The sequence below is a fragment of the Olea europaea genome, chromosome 2, assembly GCF_002742605.1.
Source record: "Olea europaea var. sylvestris chromosome 2, O_europaea_v1, whole genome shotgun sequence".
In the NCBI taxonomy this organism is placed as follows: domain Eukaryota; kingdom Viridiplantae; phylum Streptophyta; class Magnoliopsida; order Lamiales; family Oleaceae; genus Olea; species Olea europaea.
In genome coordinates, this window is record NC_036238.1 from 23,818,458 (window position 1) to 23,838,444 (window position 19,987).

General features: G+C 32.1%; 1 protein-coding gene across 2 annotated transcripts; it reads right to left on the reverse strand.

Annotated features, from left to right (window-relative positions):
• Nucleotides 1-14,707: 14,707 nt before the first annotated feature.
• LOC111367466 (disease resistance protein At4g27190-like) lies at nt 14,708-19,452 on the reverse strand. Of its 2 annotated transcripts, XM_022988367.1 has the most exons (5): nt 17,015-19,452; nt 16,023-16,790; nt 15,786-15,842; nt 15,352-15,428; nt 14,708-15,025 (listed from the first exon to the last, which is right to left on the reverse strand). In XM_022988367.1, the coding sequence occupies exon 1, from the start codon at nt 19,395-19,397 to the stop codon at nt 17,421-17,423; it is 1,977 nt and encodes a 658-aa protein (XP_022844135.1). In that variant the 5' UTR covers nt 19,398-19,452; the 3' UTR covers nt 14,708-15,025; nt 15,352-15,428; nt 15,786-15,842; nt 16,023-16,790; nt 17,015-17,420. The 2 variants fall into 2 exon arrangements, with proteins under 2 accessions (XP_022844135.1, XP_022844127.1); XM_022988359.1 differs by having other exon boundaries at nt 15,352-15,842.
• Nucleotides 19,453-19,987: the final 535 nt, after the last annotated feature.

Sequence of the window (19,987 nt, forward strand, 5' to 3'; positions counted from 1 at the left end):
TTTCAAAGGCAAATTAAATGAGAAAATAGAGACAAGGGAAGTTGCATCTATTCGTTTTCATTGCACAACCATGCCAACCATTTTTATTTTATTTTTTATCATTTTTTTTGGAGTATCCAAACTATCAAATCACAAAGTGGTAGCCCATACATCATGATGCTATTCAATTTTGACTATATAGACTTTTATGTACTTTTTACGTAATTGAAATTTTGTCAAATTTAATAAACTTCGATAAATTTTCATACAAGCAATTAATGTCCCGCATAGATTTGTATAATTTTTCCATTTAAAGACTTACAAATTTTTATAGAATCTCATTTGATTTTAACATACTTTTATTGGAAAAATAAAAATTATCTATTGTCCCATAGAGATAGGCTTGTTTTCACTTTACTAAAGTTAACAAAATATAATTAAAATATAATCTTTTCCTACATTTTTTTCTAATAAACCTCAACATTAAATAAGGATTTAAATTTGATAAGTTCATAGTAGTATTTGTTAATGACAAAACACATTAAATAGGAATATATTAGAAAATTTAAAAAAAAAATCTATACTCTCAACAAGAAAATTGCCTATAATTTCGTACATATGAAGAAGGAAAACAAGCATATCTTTATGATATGGAAGGAGTGTAAGACAACGTCTATATAAATTATTGCAAATAATTTGTTTTATTGAATTAATTATTTTGAAGTACAATGTGTTAATATTTAAAATCACTACTTGCACGACAAAATGGTTCAGAAAAAATATAATTAGGAACAAATAATAACAAAATTGTTTTCATGTCAATACAAATTAAGTTTACAAAATATTAGTCATTGCAATTGCAAAAAAGAAAAAAAAAAAAAGAAAAAAAAAGAAAAAAGTAAAAAGGGGCATCAATGCTAGTCGATAAAAGAAAAAGAAAAAGAAAAAGTAAGTTTCTCGCTACGCAACAAAAATAAATAAATAAAGAAACAAAGAAATAAAAGTCCAGGGATAAATTTTAAAAATACGTAGTACAAAAAATTAATATTTATCATTACATAAGCTTGTAGAAAGTTAGTTTTTAGAAAGTTTTTAAACCAATATAAAAGAATTTAATTACAAATCAATTTACTTTAATAAAATCTCATTAGAATTTAAATCTCAATTCATTTTTTCAAAGAAAATTGAGAGAAACAATGAATAAGAATAGAGGGAAAAAAATAAAAAATAAAAATGGTGAATGTTAGAAAGAGAAAAAAGCTAACATGTTGAAAAGAGAGAAAATAGTGATATGCTTTTTAATTATAATTTTTCTGATATTTAATCATACCTATACCTATGGGGTTTGCAGAACGAAAGATGGAATAGAATATTATAGAATAAAACATATATTTTTTCTTTTGTGAAAGTTTTTCAAAATCTCTGACGTGAATGAGAAAAAATTAATTGTAAGATTTTTTATTTGTATTTTCTACATAAAAGTTAGCAAACAGTAAAAGTCATTAGAAGTTTTTAATATTTGAAATACCTGTGAGTTTTAAGAACTTTAAAATTTTGATTGAATTTTATAGAGTGTTAAAAAGTTTATATTGAATACATCCTCTTATTATTATTATTATTTTTTTTTTGCTTTGTGTTCTTGGTGCATTTTGGTGATCTTATCAGTAGGAATCAATAGGTACTTAGCTCCGTAAGTATGACAACAAGGCGAGGCGAGACTTTAAAGATCCCCATTTATCTATATTTTTATTATTTTTCAAATACGAAAAATATGAAAATAAAATAAAAAGATTCGATATGAATGAGAAATTTGAGGCACGGACTATGTTCTCCATACTCGTCCCATTTACTATTCCTGTCGGGTAATGCGGGTCATATTGAGATTCTATCATCTGTGTCGTGTCGTTCAAAGAGAGAGTATTGAAAAAAATGAGAACAAAGTCTCGAAACGATTAAATATAGTAGACTTATAAGGGATTGACTTGCTCCGTTATTAGGTTAACATGAAACCTCAATTTCCGATAATATCAAATATAGTGGGAGAGGGGGCAGAAACTCAAAAAGTGGAGATAGAGGATATTTTTCACTTCAACCCCAAAAGTGAAATAGTCATCTTCCATATTAAAAAACCTACTTTTGTGATGAAAGAAGGCGAAACAAATGGTAATTGCAAAGCAAATCTAAACAAATGCAAATATATTAAAATGTATATATACATCAATGTGATTAAATCTACATCCATTTCAATACTGCCTATAAAACTATAGATGAGACACATTTGATTTCCCGTTTCATCTCTATAATTTTTGTTTTTTGGTCAATAATATCCTTATTCATTCTTCATAATTTATTTTAATTCTTGCATTAAGTTTCTATATTTTTACCTTTTTCCAATTATTATTCTAACAATAATTAACTTTTACATTTGATAATATCACAAATTGCTAAGTAATTCATACATTTATATTTGCATTATTATGATATATTGACGTCTAAATGTACTAAGTACCCTTATATTTTGATTCAGGTTACAAATGGATGGATACAGTGGAATTCGGGAGAAGAGCAAAAATGATCAAAATGGAAGCAAGTAAAAGTTCAGGGACCAAGTTACAAATAATTCAAAGATGAGACGGGTGATGAATGATCATTTGACAATGTTAGGGATCAACATTTTCACAAATCGATTTTCAACTGCACAAGAAAGTTCTAGATTTTTCAGTTAGAGATTGTGACCCATTTTTGACGTAGTAAAATTTCGAATTGGGAAAGAGCTATTTCTAGTCAAATTGTAGCTTTTTTTGTTAGCTTTTCTATTCACTTTGAATCACCTCAACCGGATATCAGAAGAGCAAGTTACGGCCAAAATACTGAAAGCTGTCTGGCGGGAAAACATTATAACTATGCGGTCACATAGTTTAAAATGTATGCGGCCGCATGGTTATTTTCAGAGAATCACAGGGCCATTTTTTTGGTGAACTATGCGATCGCATGGGATTGTACCTTGCGACCGCATAGTACAATCTTGACGCGAATTTTTTAATTTCCTTATTTCGTTCAACCACTTATGGTAACAATTCAAGACAAGGTTTTTAAGCCCTAATTCACCCTAGAACAAAAGACGACGTCCCCATATACTTTTCTCTCATCTTAGTGCTCAAGAAACTGCATAAAGAACTAAAATCGTGGTGAAGCTGGGAAGGAACTCTTTGAATTTGGTGATTTTCACATCCATTATTTCATGTATTCCGGTTTGTCATTGTTAAACAATTCTAGTCTTTAGATTTTCATTCTTATGATTTTACATTGAAAAGGGTTTAACATTTACAAGATTTTTCATGGATTCAGTCATACTTTTTTCATTGTTAAATTAAACTATTTGTTGAGTTTCAATTTTAATTACTTATTGTTGAGATTGGTTTAAAATTTATCAAATCCTTTATAGATCTAGTAATGCTTTTTCTATTGAATAATTGAAGTAATTGTTGAATTTTAATTTTAATATAACTTTATTGGCTGATTGACTACTGCTTTATGCTTGATGTATACGGTTGATCTTTGATCTTGTTCCAATAAAAATGTGCGAATGTGTTATAACTCTAGACTCTAGGATTATAATTGTGAATTAAATTGATCTTTATAGTTAAATCTTCCGATTAGAGAGTTGTGGTGAAAATTCTCTAATTGAGTTATAAAAATAAATAATATATGTGATTGACCCAAATCCAATTGAGGGAATTCCGACGCTTCGCCATCTCAAGACATTAATCTTAATATCATTACGTTAACATTGAATTCTCCTACACATTTCAAGAGGACAATCAACTTTTTTGGATTCTTTGACTGATTTTTCCATCTCCCAGTGGAATGACACCCCAATGCTGTATTACAACTATCGTGTTACTTTTTTGGGTTTAATCAACATTCATTTCCTCTTAAAACATGAATTCAAATAGAAAAAAAAAATTTGAAAAAAAATAATTTGAAAAGCTCACATTATAGAGATTAGAAGTAACTGAAATGTATATAATTTTTTCGACATTCATTAATTTATTATTATTGCTGGCTAGAAGTGTAGGGAAAAGGTAGTTTGTCAATTGACAAACTAATGTTTGAGTTTAATTATTAGGAGCATAATTGAACTCTATGTAAAATAGAAACGAAAAGCATTATGTAGAATGAAAAGAAATCTAAGGCAAGTGATTAACACTTTTCCTTTTGACAAAATTGCCTCACAATGGTGCTAACCGATTATATCACTTGTCTTCCAAGATACAATGAATACAACTTGTGGTAGAAGCACTTCAAACTGCAAGCAACGGCGAACTTAAATTTTTTTTTCTCTACGAGATAACAATTATGAAATGACTTTTTGGATAGTTTTTACAAGAGATTTTGATGTAATGCTCAGTGACAATGATATTGGATGTATAATGGACATCCAAAAAGTCCTATTTATAGAAGAGAAGAGGATGTGGGCGAAGAAACACACCAAAAAACTTAGCAACCTTTAAGAAGAAATGCACCCCTTACTGTCCTAGCTTATTGCTAGCCTCTCGCTCGAGCGTCAGTGACAAATTTTTGGTAGAAACTTTTTGTCCGCTTGCCGCTAGCCTATCACTTGAGCGATAGCTTCACTGCTCGCTTGTTGCTAGCCTGCCTCTTGAATGGTAGTGCTATATGATTTTTTCTTTTTTTTTTCCACCTCGTTTTTCCTTCCAACTTTGGACCGTAATTTCTCATTCATCTGGAATTGGTTTTTGAGATTCTAAATATACGACGACAATCTACTCAATGGAACAAGTTAGTTTTCTATAATTTGACTATGGGATCAAGTTCGAATATTTGGTCAAAATTGGCACAAAGTCACATTTCAAGTTTATACTTAATCAAAATTTTCAATCTTTAAACCAAATTTTAACAATCCCCCAGATGAATGAAAATTTAAAAATGTTCATGCTGTGTTAAAATATGTTACATTGTACTGAGACACACACAGAGAGAGAGAGAGAGAGAGAGAGAGAGAGAGAGAGAGAGAGAGAGAGAGAGATTGCATCAGGTAAAGAAGCTTTCGGCTTTGAACCTTTCTTAATGAAATGCTATTAGGTTTACTTGGCTAATTAGTGAACGTAATACCTCGAACCATTCGGTCATTGGTGTAAATCAAAACAATAGTTTTCACTCAGATGTCTTCTCTAAATCATTTATGGTTCTTATGATTTGATTCATTTTGGCCCTGAACCACTCTTAGGTTTCACAAGTGTTTAAAAAATTTCAGCCTCAAACAATTTTCGTTGAAGTGGCCCCACTTCACATTTATATATGTGACCTTCTATTAAAAGTATTCTGTCCTACTCTACTTGAATTAGACAAGATATAGGAATCATTAAAAGCATATCTTAATCTTTAACATTATGCATAAAGCACTATAATTATTTTAGGAATAAGTTAGAAAATATTTCCTTAAGCATTTCATTGAATCTTCATAAATTATTCATCCCCTTAAACCAAGATATTGGGATCTTCAGTCATCAAGATAAGACTACCATTACAAAGACTCTTACGTAGTAGGCTTTAATTACATTCCTTTTGTTAGGCAACATACTTGATCTCTTGATAGATCAATTCTGTCGATAGGTAACTTACTTGATCTCTTGATAGGCCTTTCATAAGTTGATCCATGATGTTGTCCTTTGATTTCACATAATATATAAAATAATATCATTTGAGATTAGTTGTTTAATGGTATCATTTATATGATGTATATCTCTAGACTTACCATTATACGTGCTGCTTTATATCCTCCCAACAATCGATTGACTATCAAAATGTATACCTATTGTAGGTATTGGCTTAGGCCAACATTGAATATCTTTGAAGAAGTTTGAAGTTATTCCACTTGTTTTCCAACCTTGTCCAAAGAAATAAACTCTGATTCTGTAGTTAATTGAGCTATACATGTTTACTGTCGATTTTTCATGACGCAGTAGCTCCCCCAATGATAAATACACCGCCGCTAGTAGATTTAGAATCCTTCATGTTGAATAGCCAATTCACATCACAATATCATTCCAATATCACGAGATATTTTGTGAAATGTAATCCATAGGTTGATGAATTCTTTAAATACCTAAGAGTCCATGTCAAAGCCTTCTAATGATCATGGCTTGGATTACTTGTGAATCTACTAAGTTTATTCATAGAAAATGCTGTATCTGATCAAGTGCAATTTGTAATATACATTAGACTGCCTATAACACGTGAATCTTTAGTTGTGACACACTTTTTGCCCGTACTTTTCACTAAGTGTAAACTTATGTCAATAGGAGTTTTCGTAGGACTTCCCTCAAGTTCATTATACCTTTTGAGTACACTCTCAAAATAATGAATTTGAGAAAGTACAATTCTTTTCAATGTTTTAGAGATCTTAATCCATAATATCACTTCAGCAACACTCAAGACTTACATATCAAAAAGTTTCATTGACATTTTCTTGGTGTTTATTAATATTTCGTAACTATTGCCCATTATTAACATGTCTTCTATATATGGACATACAATCACAGAAGCTTTGGTGTTTGTTTTATGCGTACCCACTTGTCACACTCGTTTATCCTAGATCCATTCCACAATATTGTTTTGTCAAAATTTTGACGCCATTGTTTAGGGAGCTTGTTTCAATCAATACAAGGATTTGATGAGTTTACAAAACTATTGTTTATGATTAGGAAAGACGAAACCTTTGGGATGCTCCATGTATTTCTCATCTTCTAACTCACCATGTAGGAATGTCCTTTTTATATTCATTTGGTGAATCTCAAGATTGTATACTACCTTAATTGTAATTAATAACCTTATCGAAGTGATTCTAATCACGGGTGAGTAAGTATCAAAGATGTGAAGTCCTACCTTTTCTCTATATCCCTTAGTAAACACTCTAGCCTTATTTTCTTCAATAGATCCATTCGATTTTAGTTACTTTTTGAAAATCCATTTATTCCCTAAATGCTTATTTCTAGAGGCAAATCAATCAACTCCCAAGTATGATGTTGCATTATATAATCTATCTCACTATTGATAGCTTCTTTTCAATGCGGTGCTTTCAATATAGATATTGCTTCATCAAAAGTCTTTTGATCATTATCTATCATGTAGGTTATATAATTTGGGCAAACAAACTAGACGTTGTAGCCATTTTACTACGCCTTGATTCTTTCTCATTTGAAGTGTCACTTGTAGTTTCATAAGTTCTTTTATTTGAACCTGGATTTTCGTTATCTTTAAATTGAAAAACATTTTCGAAGAATGATGCATTTCTCAATTCAATTATGGTTCCTTTACGTACATTTAAAATTCCAAATTTATGTACAAGAAAACGTTATGCATTACTATTATTGGCGTATCCAATTAATATGCAGCCAATCATCTTAGGATCGATTTTCACTTGTTTAGGCTTAGGCACTTTAAGTTTAGCCAAACACCCTCACACTGTCAAGTGTTAGTAGGATGAAGGATGACATTTTCATAATTTATATGGAGTTTCTTCCATTTTCTTAAGAAGTATCTCGTTAAGAATACTATTTGTCAAAAGAATAGCCTTCCTACAAGTTCTGCTACAGACCCATACTTAACAACATTGTGTTCATTATCTCTTTAAGAGTTTGATTTTTGCGTTTAGAAGCACTTTTCTATTGAGGTGAGTAATGTGTGTTGTCTGATGAATGATTCCGTACTCGGAATAATATTCTTCAATTGGTGCCCCATATTATCCACCTCTATCATCACAAATATTCTTTATAATTTTATCAAGCTGATTATCAACTTTAGACTTATAATGTTTGAATACATCTAAGGCTTCATATTTACTTCATAGTAGAAAGATATAACAATACTTTGTACAATCATCATTGAAAGTTATAAAGTATTTCTTACCTGCTTTAGTTTGAACCAATTTCAAATCATATATATCGCTATGTATTAATTCTAATAGTGTTGTGATCTTGTGAACCGAGTGAAAAGGTTTTTTGACCAACATTCCTTCAACACATACTTTACACTTATGATTAGTATCAATCTTAAGCGTCGGAATTAGATTTTGATTCATAAGTTTGCGCACAGATTTGTAGTTAATGTGTCCTGAATGACTATGCCATAAACAAAACAACTTAAGCATATAAACTAAATCAGAATCTTAATTCATAATGCTTTTTGGTATAATTATTACGACGTTAATTTGTAACATTCATTCACTAAGATAACACTTACCAACATGCATATTATTTTTGGTAAGTACAAAGTTATTGATACAGATACAATTTTAAAGCCGTTATTGCTAAGTAAAGACCTTAAAATCAGGTTTTTGCAAATGTTTGGCACATGGAGGACATTATTAAGGACTTTTTCTTTCTCGGAAGTCATTTTCAATGTGATCTTTCGAAGTCCTTCAATCTTCAAACTTATAGAATTCCCTATAAACAATTTTTTTCCTTTCAATTAATAGTTTGAGAACATGATCTTATCTGCACAAATATGGCAGGTAACACCAGTGTCGGCCCACCAATCTCTTGGATTACCAACCATGTTGCATTTAGAAAGAACAGTAGACAGACTTATCTCTTGAACCCTTTTAGATAGGGTGTCTCTTTTAACCACATTTGCTTATGCAATTTTATTCAACTTTTGACATTCATTTGAACGATATCCAACTTTTCTAAAATTGTAACAGTTGCCTTTAAACTTTTTGGTATTCTTGGAGTTGTCTCTTTTTGGTGCATTACCAAAGATTTCACGCTTCTTGTTAGCTTTTTTTGGACCAGATTCAATAAAGTTTGCTCCAAATTGAACAATATACATTCTTTCGGTTTTTCAAATATCTTCTTCTATCCTCAAATAGACTATCAACTCTTTTAAGTTCATCGCTTTGTGTTTGTGCTTGAAGTAGTTATTGAAATCTCTCCACAAAGAAGGGAATTTCTCAATTATGGCTGTAATTTGAAATAATTCAGTCAATCTTCTCTGCTTGTATGTCATGAAGTACAACTTGAAGTACTGTACTTATCACGATCTTAGAATCTACCATGTTGTAGTACAAAAAATTGTAGACAATAAACTTCTTTGTTCCAACATCCTCAATTTTGTACTTCTTCTCCAATTAATCCCAAAATCTTTTGTCGAGTCCTTCGAATTATACACTATAAAGTGTATTGTCCAATCCATTTAGGTTGTAGTTTTTGCAAAGGAAATTCGAGTGCTTCCATGCATCCAATGTAATAATCGACTCACGATTATTTTCCCTCTTGTACCGCAGGAGTGGTCTCTTTTAAGAACTTTGCCAAATTCAAAGTAGTAAGGTAGAACAACATCTTTTGCTGCTATCTTTTGAAGTCAATACCTCCAAACCTTTTCGATTTTTTCCTATGTGGGATATGAGAGTTTGATATTGTTATAGCCAATTGTGAAGCACATGGTTCGTAACATTCGTTGTTTGAATCGAAGTAGTCTCGTCGGTATTCATTTCTGTTACACAAGTAGAAGTTCAACGCACATAATGAACACATAAAGAATAAAATGATTAGGAGGAAGTAAAATGAAAAGGATTCCAGTTTCGCGTCTTAAATGAAATGAGTGGACTATAATCGACAGTTTTTTATGAATTTGATAGTATGGTAAGAAAGATTGCGTGAAGGCTTATTCCAAAGTTGAAAAGAAGTTGTTTGTTTTTGAACAAAACGAACATAAAAGAATTTTGTCTTAAGATTATTGGCAAGATGTGTATGGAAATGGTTGTTTGTTAATGGACAAAGTAATGGTTAAGTTTAATTCGCAGGAGTGTAATTAAACTTTTTGTAAAATAGAAACAAAAAGAAATAAGGAGAATAAAAAGAAAGTAAGGAAAAGAAATCCAAGACAAGTGATTAACACTTTTTTCTTAAAACAAAATTGCCCCGCAACGGTGCTCATGGATTATGGCATTATCTCCCAAGATTCAATGGATACAGCTTGTAATAGATGCACTTCAAATAACAAGCAATAGCGAATTCGAACAAAATTTTCTCTCTACAAGAAAAAAATTATGAAATGATTTTTGGAAAGTTTTTGCAAGAGATTTTGATGTAATACTCAATGCAAATATTAGATGCATAATGGACATCCAAAAGCCTATTTATAGAAGATGAGAGGTTGTGGGAGAAAAAACACGCCTTAAAACTCAACAACCTTCAAAAAGGGATGCATCTACTGCTATCTCTAGCCTTTCGTTGACCTCTTGCTCGAGTCCAGTGACATATTTTAAATAGAAACTCTTTGCCTACCTATCGCTCTCTTGGCGCTAGCCTTCCGTTCAAGCGGTGGTGCTATATGATTTTTAATCTTGTTCTCCTTCTTTTTCTTCCCAATTGTGGACTACAATTTTTCATTCATCCGGAATTTATTTTTGAGATTCCAAATATATTGCGACGAACTACTTGACTAGTTTTTATAATTTGACTATTAAGTCTGAATTTTTGGTCAAAGTTGATACAAAGTCACTTTTCATGTTTATATTCAATCAAAATTTTCAATCTTTAAACCAAATTCCAACAATTATAACTAGAGTCAATTTTTATATTCATTTCCGATAAAAAAATTAATTTACTAAAACAAAAAAATTAAACTAAAAAGTTTGCATTTAAGTAGTTATAGTATGCATGTTTCTGTTATATTTATACTTTTCATTCATATTTAGATTGTGTTTTCGGATTAATGAATTTTTTAGTACTTAATATTACTTTCTTATCTTTTTGTTCTTTTGGGTAGATTTATTGTCTATGGGTGAGAAGGAAAATAATTTCTGATTTAAATGTTGTTGTATCTTTTGTAAAAATTTGTGGTTCAAAAATAGTGTAGAAAAATTGAATTTTAAAAAATCTATATCAAAGATTTCCAAAAAAAAATAAATAAATAAATAAAAATAAAAATGAAAAACTAATAATCATACCAAAAAAAAAAAAAAAAAAAAAAAAAACAAAAAAAAAAAAAAAAAAAAAAAAAAAAAAAAAAAAAAAAAAAAAAAAAAAAAAAAAAAAAAAAAAAAAAAAAAAAAAAAACACTATTCTATCCTTTACTTCCCAAGGAAATTTATAATTAGGAAGATTCGATCCTCTAATTAACAATCTTGTTTCGAAACCTTTCAACAGATTTGTTGACAAGCTGGAGTCTTTTGTGCATCATGGAAAGCTAAATTAGTTATAGTATCATAAATCAATAATTAAATGTCTATATCTTTCTCAATACTTAGTAAGTCTAAATTAGCCTTCTGTTTATGTTGATGAGGCACAAAAACACGTGGGGAATGCCTACCTTATTATCCGAGGATGCCGACCTACTGCAGTCACTCTAATGGACAATACTGGAAAAATTAAACTATAGTCACTACAAAGAGTAAATATATAAAGGGGAGAAAGTGGGGGGCATATACGATTTACCTCCTTCACAAAACTCTAAGGACGGGACGGTGGGAACCTTCAAAATTGGGATTCAACCTTTATATAAAGGGGAGAAAGATTGAATAAATGTAAGAATTAAACTATATGTACATTTTTGGTTACCTTCTTATGCGTCAAAATCTGGACAGTGATGTGATAGAGTATTGTAGAAATCAATCACTTTGATGAATGCCATGTGAAAATTTGTCAAACTTAATGTAAAGGAGAATATACATGTAGCGTGATTGAAAATGTAATTAAGAAAAACCATTGGAAGTACCTACCTTGTGATCCGAGGACGCCACATTCCATATTTCAATAAAACAAGCTTCCCGAAATATGTATAATAACTGAAGAAATAAAATAGATAATGAAACTTGGTATTATTTTAATTATATATCTGCCGCATAAGAAGGCTATCTCATGAATAAGTGTAGAGACAGAGATCTTATGTTTTATGTTGATAAATGGTAATGAAGAGAATGAAACTTAGTTTTATACCGTAAAATTTGGCACTGTGGAAAACTTGTAATTAAATTATTGGATTTCTTTCTGCACCAAATTATTTAGCTCTAAAATGTTGCTTTATGCCCACTAATTATTATCACTTTCGTATTTTTCTTCCTGCACTTTATTCTTTTCTCTCCGTTAGCACTACAAGATCAAAAGCTAAGGAGTAATGTTGCATCTAATTTGACAGAAAGCAAACAAATATTATAAACTAGAAACTTTACAATATTCTTTAAGATTTCAAGAGATAGGAATTGCCAGCAGAACTTTTCACTATCATGAAACCAAGTCAGTACAATTGAAGCTGTTCCTTTCTTTTATCTCTTTTTTCGCGCATCCAAGAAAAAAGGAATTATCAACTGTTGGAATAAGTTATAATGTTGACTCTGTTTAACCAGAATGATGGAGGACTGTTGACTGGATTGACCATTGACTGTTGACTGTTGAAATTGAAATTGATTTGAGGCAAATCGTGTTTCCAGTATTCAGTTTGCAAAATTGGCTGAAAGGCGTGCTTGCAATCACACTTTTGTTAGTGGGCTAATTGCCTGGGATGTTGCTAAGTGTTTAGTGTCATCTCCTGTGCCGTTGGATTTACTGACCATCTGGAGGCTTTCATAAAACGTACTGTTTGTTGGCATGTGGGTTTATTGCATGCACGGTTTGGCTTTTATTCATTCTTTTTTTTTTTTTGATATCCAGGTATCCCAATTTACACTAAACTAAATTCTGGACCCCCAAGATCTTTGCCCCTAGAACCTTGGAGGGGGTAAATCACGAGTTATGCTTCAACTGGATTACAAGTTCCTCCCATCGCCTGTACACTTCTGCGCACAAGAGATCTTCCTCCAAAGTGATTACTCCATACCAAATAAATCTGGCCGCAGGTTCCCACCAAAATTCGAACCTCCACCCTGCCGCTAGAAGCAAGACAAATGTTGATTGATCAACCAGTTGAGCTTTGCCCCGGGGGGCGGCTTTTATTCATTCTCTCTATACCAAAGGGTGCTTGGAGATGTTTAACATCCCTTATTTCTCTTCATTCTTTAACTTGGGGCACTGGGGATTTGGGGAGACGAACAAATTTTGGAAGTCAATTCTCTTAGAGATGTTGAATTCAACCACACTGGAGACAGTTGAATGGAGCTTTAGGTTATCATGAAACCATAATTTCTACAAATTTAACCTGAAAGATGAATATTTAGTTATTTTTATTAGTCTTAGAATCCGTTCATCATGACTTTTGCTGATGATTTTGCCTCATGTAGAAGAGGTTTTGGAGGAAAATGTCTTAATTTTGTTTGGAACATTTTTTTTTTTTAAACTTCATATTTCAAAAGTGGTTTAAGAGAAAGTCACATTGAACCAGTTTATTCTAAAAACTCTTTTAATTAGAAGAAATATTTTGATAAAATTATCACAACGGGTTTAAAAGCTATTATTGAATCTCAAAAACTCATTTTGACTTTTCAATCTCATAGCAAAAGCTAATGAAGAAGAGGCAAATTTATTTGTCTTAGTTTTATTGTTCGAAAGTTGCCTATGAAATATTTATTATCTATAGAATGTGTGAAAATATATATAAAACTCAATGTACATCTCTTTTCCAACACATTGTTGTCAAGACATATTTGGGTCTTATAAGCTTAGCCAATTACCACTCTTATTATACTTTGATTGACTTCTTGGTAAATTTGAAAGCTTTATATTATATCAAGCCAGTCATATGCTGATCTCCAGTTTATTTTGTGGTAGAGAAGTATAACGAGCCTTTGCCAAAACTGAGGAACGTCACCGAAGTCGGGTGGATACGAGGAAAGGCCTGCTCTTCCTGGAACCTTAAATGGGTCGAAGCTATGCCAGGTTGTCCTCCAACATCAGGGGAAGGCTGATGACCCTATGCATATCCCCAAAATAGCTGAGCACTTCAACATTTTGTTTACCAGGTTCAAAGGATCCTTCACTTTGTAAAACGAACAACCATCAACTATGACCATAGCATTCGTAGTCAAGTTCAATTTCCTAGTATGGTCTTTAGTACAAGAGATAGATATTCTAGAAACAAGAAATGTTGTGCGTGGTGTTTGGTCTTCTTTTTGTTGGACACTATTATTGTTAGCAATGTATACAAATTTGGCCTACTGGTCACATTTTAACTTGCTTCAATCATTTTCACGTGAGTTGACATACAAATACGATGAGCTGTACTAATGGTGTCAAAGTGTCACTCAACATGGGAGCATAATTCAAAACTTGCACGACACACATTTTTGTAACTACATGATAAAAAACTATTATAAACTTCAAAAAAAAAAAAAAAGGAGGAAAGAAAGAAAAAAAGGCCCAATATGGCTTGACAAGGGACACCTGACAATTGATCAATACAACTCGATTTAAGACCTCTGAACAGTAGCAGTGTTAGATTTTAACAAGATCAAAGAGAGGAGACTTACAAAATGCTTGCACATGTCATGTCAAGTCCAATTAAGTCCATCAAATCAAATAATACCCGAAAAGTATAAGCCAACGTGTTTGAGTGGTAATATTTAACTTCTCGTCGTTTATTAAAATTTGAAACTTGTTTAGAAACTAAATGATGACACGTGGATAAAAATACAAATACATATGAAATTACAGTCTTACCTAAACCTACACAGCCCACGAATAATGGCTTGTGAATAATTAATACCTTCATCAAGTTATATGACACTGACCCCCCTTCTCTACATGGGGGCCTATTAAGACAGGCCAAAGAATGATATAAAATAAAAAAAGAACATATTATGGAGTTCTTGGACGGATCAAATGGTGAAATTCAATTAAATAGTGACGAAAAGGTAAAACAAATGGTGAAATTCAATTAAAAATCGCCTCTAAGCAATCAGATTTGAATTCATAAGCAACAAATGTTACAACACCAGCAGATGCAGCTTCGACAATTTAGAGGACAACGCCTTTACAAAGTCCAGCCAACCTCCTATGAGCTGAATTTGTCAGAGGGCATCATACATATATTTGTATGCGTGATGCTCTACTCAAGCTCCGTATCTTGAATCCTTTTGTAGACCTTCAATCTGCATAATGAATTACTTGATAAGCTAACATGCTAGTGTAGATTTCTCTTTAACTAATAACTAATAAGTTAATGATGTTCAATCATATAGTTCGAGTGGTAAAGATTATTTTATATGATTCGATTGGAAAAGGAACTCATTAAGCGACATTCGACATAAATGAAGTTAAATTAAGATATATCCTCGATACTCTCCTAGAAATATAACATGAGAATTGTATCCCACATAATAGGATTGTGTAATCTTGATTGTTTTCCTTTGCCCCATCGCTACAAGCTTAAGATTGTGGTACTATTTACAGAGGACAGGTGTTGCAAAAAGATTACCATTTTCTTTCTAATATCTTCTCATTACATCCTCTATGTTGGATCTCCACATTTGTAGGCAAAATTGACCAGCGCTTCTGTCAAGAACACATTGACCAAACTCTATTAACCATTTTCACCTGAGAAAAACACATCAATTTTCCTACATTTTTATTCTATTATTTTTTTTCACCTATATCCCGTAGAGCAATTTTGATAATTATTTGGATAAAAACCATTTTTCAGAATCATGGGTTCGAGGACTAAAAATTTTCATTTTACAAAAATTAGGTTTGGTCAGCTGCAATTTTCTCAAAGATTCATTTTACACCTCCAGGTAGAACATAGTCGTACATCAAGAAAAGAAAGCTATACCTCTAAAACATAATTTATGAATCCAAACACAAACCAAATATTAATTTGTACAAAGTTTGAAACTGAGATAAGAACGAAACCTGGGTTATTCTGGAGCCACATCTAGTCTCAACAAAACAACTGATCCAGTCAATTTCCTGCCAAGTAAAATTGTTGAACAAACTCTTGGTAAACTAGTACTACTTGATGAACGGCAAACGTAATTAACTAGCAGACAGGGTATTTCACTTAATTACTCATACATAAATAAATAAAGTAAAAGAAAATATAACTTTAGATTACAAGATGAAAATTAGGAATTGAGAATACATACATACCTGCCTCATCCAACAAATCAGGATTGTCAAGCAGTATGACACATTCTCTTTTATATTTACCAAGCTTTGATGCATTTAGTAGAGTGGACTAAATTTTTTCATCATAGGGCAATGTCGAACGGTCAAGCTTGTCGTTGAAGGGAGCGAAAGGTCATAATTCTGAGAGCAATACATTTGAATACGTGGAAGATTCACGAGTAGTAGATCACACAACATAGGAAACAAATTCATTCTTCCAACTATTTCAATCTCTGAAGTGCCTTCTTGTTTTTCTTCTTTTCCAACAATTTCTTCAATTGATTTACAATCTGAAACATGTAGAACTTGCAGAGCCACAAGAGAGTTGGCTGTTGAAGGTGAAAATAAGTATTTTAAGCTCTTACAATTTAGAACAATAAGTTTTGTCAAATGTTGGAAGACACGAATTCCTTTTGGAACCATCTTTGTAATGTTCACCAATTCTGGAAGTGAGAACATCCACAATGTTGTTAATCGACCAAGCATATCAATTTCTGCATCATTAGTAACCTTTATACCCTCAAAGTCAAACAATACTTTGAGTGCATTACATCTCACCACATAAATTTTTTCAAGATTATGCAGTAATTGAATTGAATCAGATTCTGCAATGGTCAGCAATTCAACACAGTCATACAAACTCATGGTTGTCAGTTTATGCAGAGATGTTATTGACATTTCCTTGCCTAGTAGCTTCACTATACAATCCAAGTGAAAAACATTTAACTCCTCCATGTTAGGAAAGTTGACCTGCGAAGTTCAATTAGTTGTAGTCAGCCAAAATTTATCCATTATGCTATATGAATGAATTGTGTCCGATTATATTTTTGCTCTATGTTTATGATCTAGTTCATTTGGACCACATTTTCCAGTAAACTGGATTTCCAAAATTTTTCTTATTCTTTGGATTTGATACAAACACAAATTTTAACCAATAAGGACTCTTGGATGCACATAAAAGGAAAGTGGAATACCTGGTTGAACAATGTTTGACTAACAACGCCGCTAGATGTGAAGCTCTTAAATCTTCTCAAATTTTCAAAATTGACTTCTTTCAATTTTGGAAACTTGAGCCTTCTGTAAGTTTTGGTATCTTCGTTTTCTTGTGCTTCTGTTGAAACAACTTCCTCTAACATTGGACATTCTGTTATATCTAGACTTCGGAGATTTACCAAGAATTTTGCAACTGACTCCTGAAACAAGTTTCTAATTGCATCACAAACATACACCTTAACACTCACAAGGTTACAGAACAATGGAGGTTTCAAGACTCCATTGCATATCTCGGTCAAATTGGGTAAACCTTTCAATTCAAGAGACTCCAATTTACCGAAGGTGTCACTTGGAATAGAGTTGGTAGCATTAATAAGATACTTGAAATCACCCACATGATAGTTTCAATGTCTTCAAGTTAATGAAACCATGTCCATCTATCTCACTCACAAGATTCTTGGATATCTTGGCTTCTTTAATATGAAGATAGTAAGTTCTCTTCATCAACGAGTTAATTAAGGGTTGCAAAAGCATATTTGCCTCAATATCGTCTTCGAGAAACAAGCTCCTTGTGACACGATAATCTTTAGTACTGTGTAGTGGTCTTTTAGTGCTGATGATTTGAAAATTTTCCAGATTCTTGAGGCACAATGCTTGTAGTATTTGCATCAAAATCTGAGTATCACGTGTCGAAATTTGGAAAGTACAAAGAGAAGTCAATGAACTTAACTCTTCAATTATGTTCCTTTTGTCTTCACCTTCTATTGGAATATAACGTCCCAAGTACAGCTCTTCCAGTTTCTTCATACCTGACAAAACACCGGGTAGAAGCGGATAGGATAATTCCCGAAACCTCAAATCAAGTGACCTTAGGTTGCTAAGATTTGCTAATTGAATGGGAAAATGGTCACAGAAATAAGAATGATAGAAAGAGAGAATTTCCAACTTCTTTAGACTCCCAATCATTGACAACTGAGAATGTATTTTACAGCCGATCAAGCACAAAGTACGAAGACCTGTCAACAATTGGATTGATGATGGAATTTGAATGTTCATCGATTTCAATTCAAGAACTCCAAGTTCCTTCATATCTTTGAAAAATTCTTCGGAATTGTTACGTTCTCCCAAATTGTGACATATCACCCTTAACAACTTAACCTTCTCATATTTCAACCCATCCTGAAGTTGATCCAGCTTATCAAATGTAATTGAGATGGCACTGCACGATTCATCAATATCATGTTCTGGCCACTCTTTCAAACCATCATGTTTCACCAGATATCCACATTTGTCTCTAGTTGCCATCTGTAGGCAAAAATCTCTGATAACACAGTGCAATTTCACCTCATCTTCCTCATCTCCAGGTTGCAATAAATAACAACTTTTTAGATTAACGGCAATTGAATATGCTCGATCTCTAGTTTTGTTGAGCGTGTCAGTATTTGCAAACAACTCTAGCCCCCTCGCGTATCTAACCAAATTTTCAATTGGAATACTTTCATCTTTGGCGAATAGAGAACAGAGCAAAAGCAAGTCCTGGTCTTCACTTCCCAAATAGTCGTAGCTCAATCTTATACTTTGGTACACGATATTCTCCATTCCTTCAAGATTGGTAGCACTAGACTTTTGTAGCTGTTGAAGTGCATCTCTCCACTTATGTGGGAACTTTTGTTTTTTCAGTGCTTTGCCAATAACCACTAGGGAAAGAGGTAGACCTCCACATTCATCCGCAATATTTTTGGCTATGCTTAGGACTTCGTCGGCAGTTTCATCATCAGAAATTTCTTCCATATCCTTGAAAAGTTGCCATCCTTCTTTTTCAGGCAAAACTTCGATTTCAAATTTCCTTTGGGCTTCCATTTTGCTACATGTTTCTTCAATTCGTGTTGTAAACATAATTTTCAACCCTTTTTGACCATTTGGAAATGGAATTCCTATAGTTCCCAAATCATTTTCTTTCCACATATCGTCTAATACTACAAGAATGCTCTTGTCATTGTTACCTTGAAGTCTTTCATGAAGTTGTCTAGCTCTCGCATCTTTATTTGTATTTTCTTCAAATTTCAGACCAAGCGCTTCAGAGAGTTGATCTTGAATTTTGTCTATGTCTGGATTGTTAGATACAACTGCAAATGCAACCTCCTCAAATAATTTCTCGACTTCGACTTCCTTGACTATTTCAATTGCCATTGTTGTCTTACCAACTCCAGGCATGCCACATATCCCAATTATCCTGATATCTTTGTCCTTTAGAGCTTCCTTGATTTTCTTCTTAGTTGATAACCTAGATTCAAAATCCTCAAGGTTTTTCTTCTTAGTTGATAACCTAGATTCAAAATCCGCGAGAGGAGTAAGTTTCAACATTTGCACCAACGGTGGATGATCGCTTTGAGCTTATCAGCCTCAATAGTCTTCTTTTTGGCTCTCCTGCTTAATAATTAAAGGGACTTCAAATTTGGGCATCTATTGAATATATACCACATTTGAATAGAAAGTTATTAAACTAAAAATAAACCAATATAGAAGAATTTAATTACAAATCAATATACTTTTAAATAAAATCTTATAAGAATTTGAATCATAAATTGATCTTTTTCAAAGAAAATTGGAGAAATAATGAAAAAGAATCGAGAGAAAAAACTAAAAAAAGGATAATGTTAGAAGAGAAACAAAACTAACAAGTTGAAAAGAGCATAGTTATTAGACCTGACCCGAACATCGACCCGATCAAGGTACTGGGTCATCGTCGGACTGGTGACCTGGTGGTCAGACGGTGGTTCATTACTTAAAATAATTTAATAGTTCTTAAAGTATAATTTTATATTTTTTGTTTGAGACAATTAAAATTTTCAAGTTCTTTTTCACTAATTATTTTTATACCTTTAAATTAATGATTTTTTAAACCATTTATTAGTGACAGTGATTATATTTTGATTTTATAATTTTGCATACAA

Coding starts and splice junctions, on each gene's coding strand:
- LOC111367466 (XM_022988367.1), bottom strand. CDS start 19,397: ATGTTGAAACTTACTCCTCTCGCGGATTTTGAATCTAGGTTATCAACT.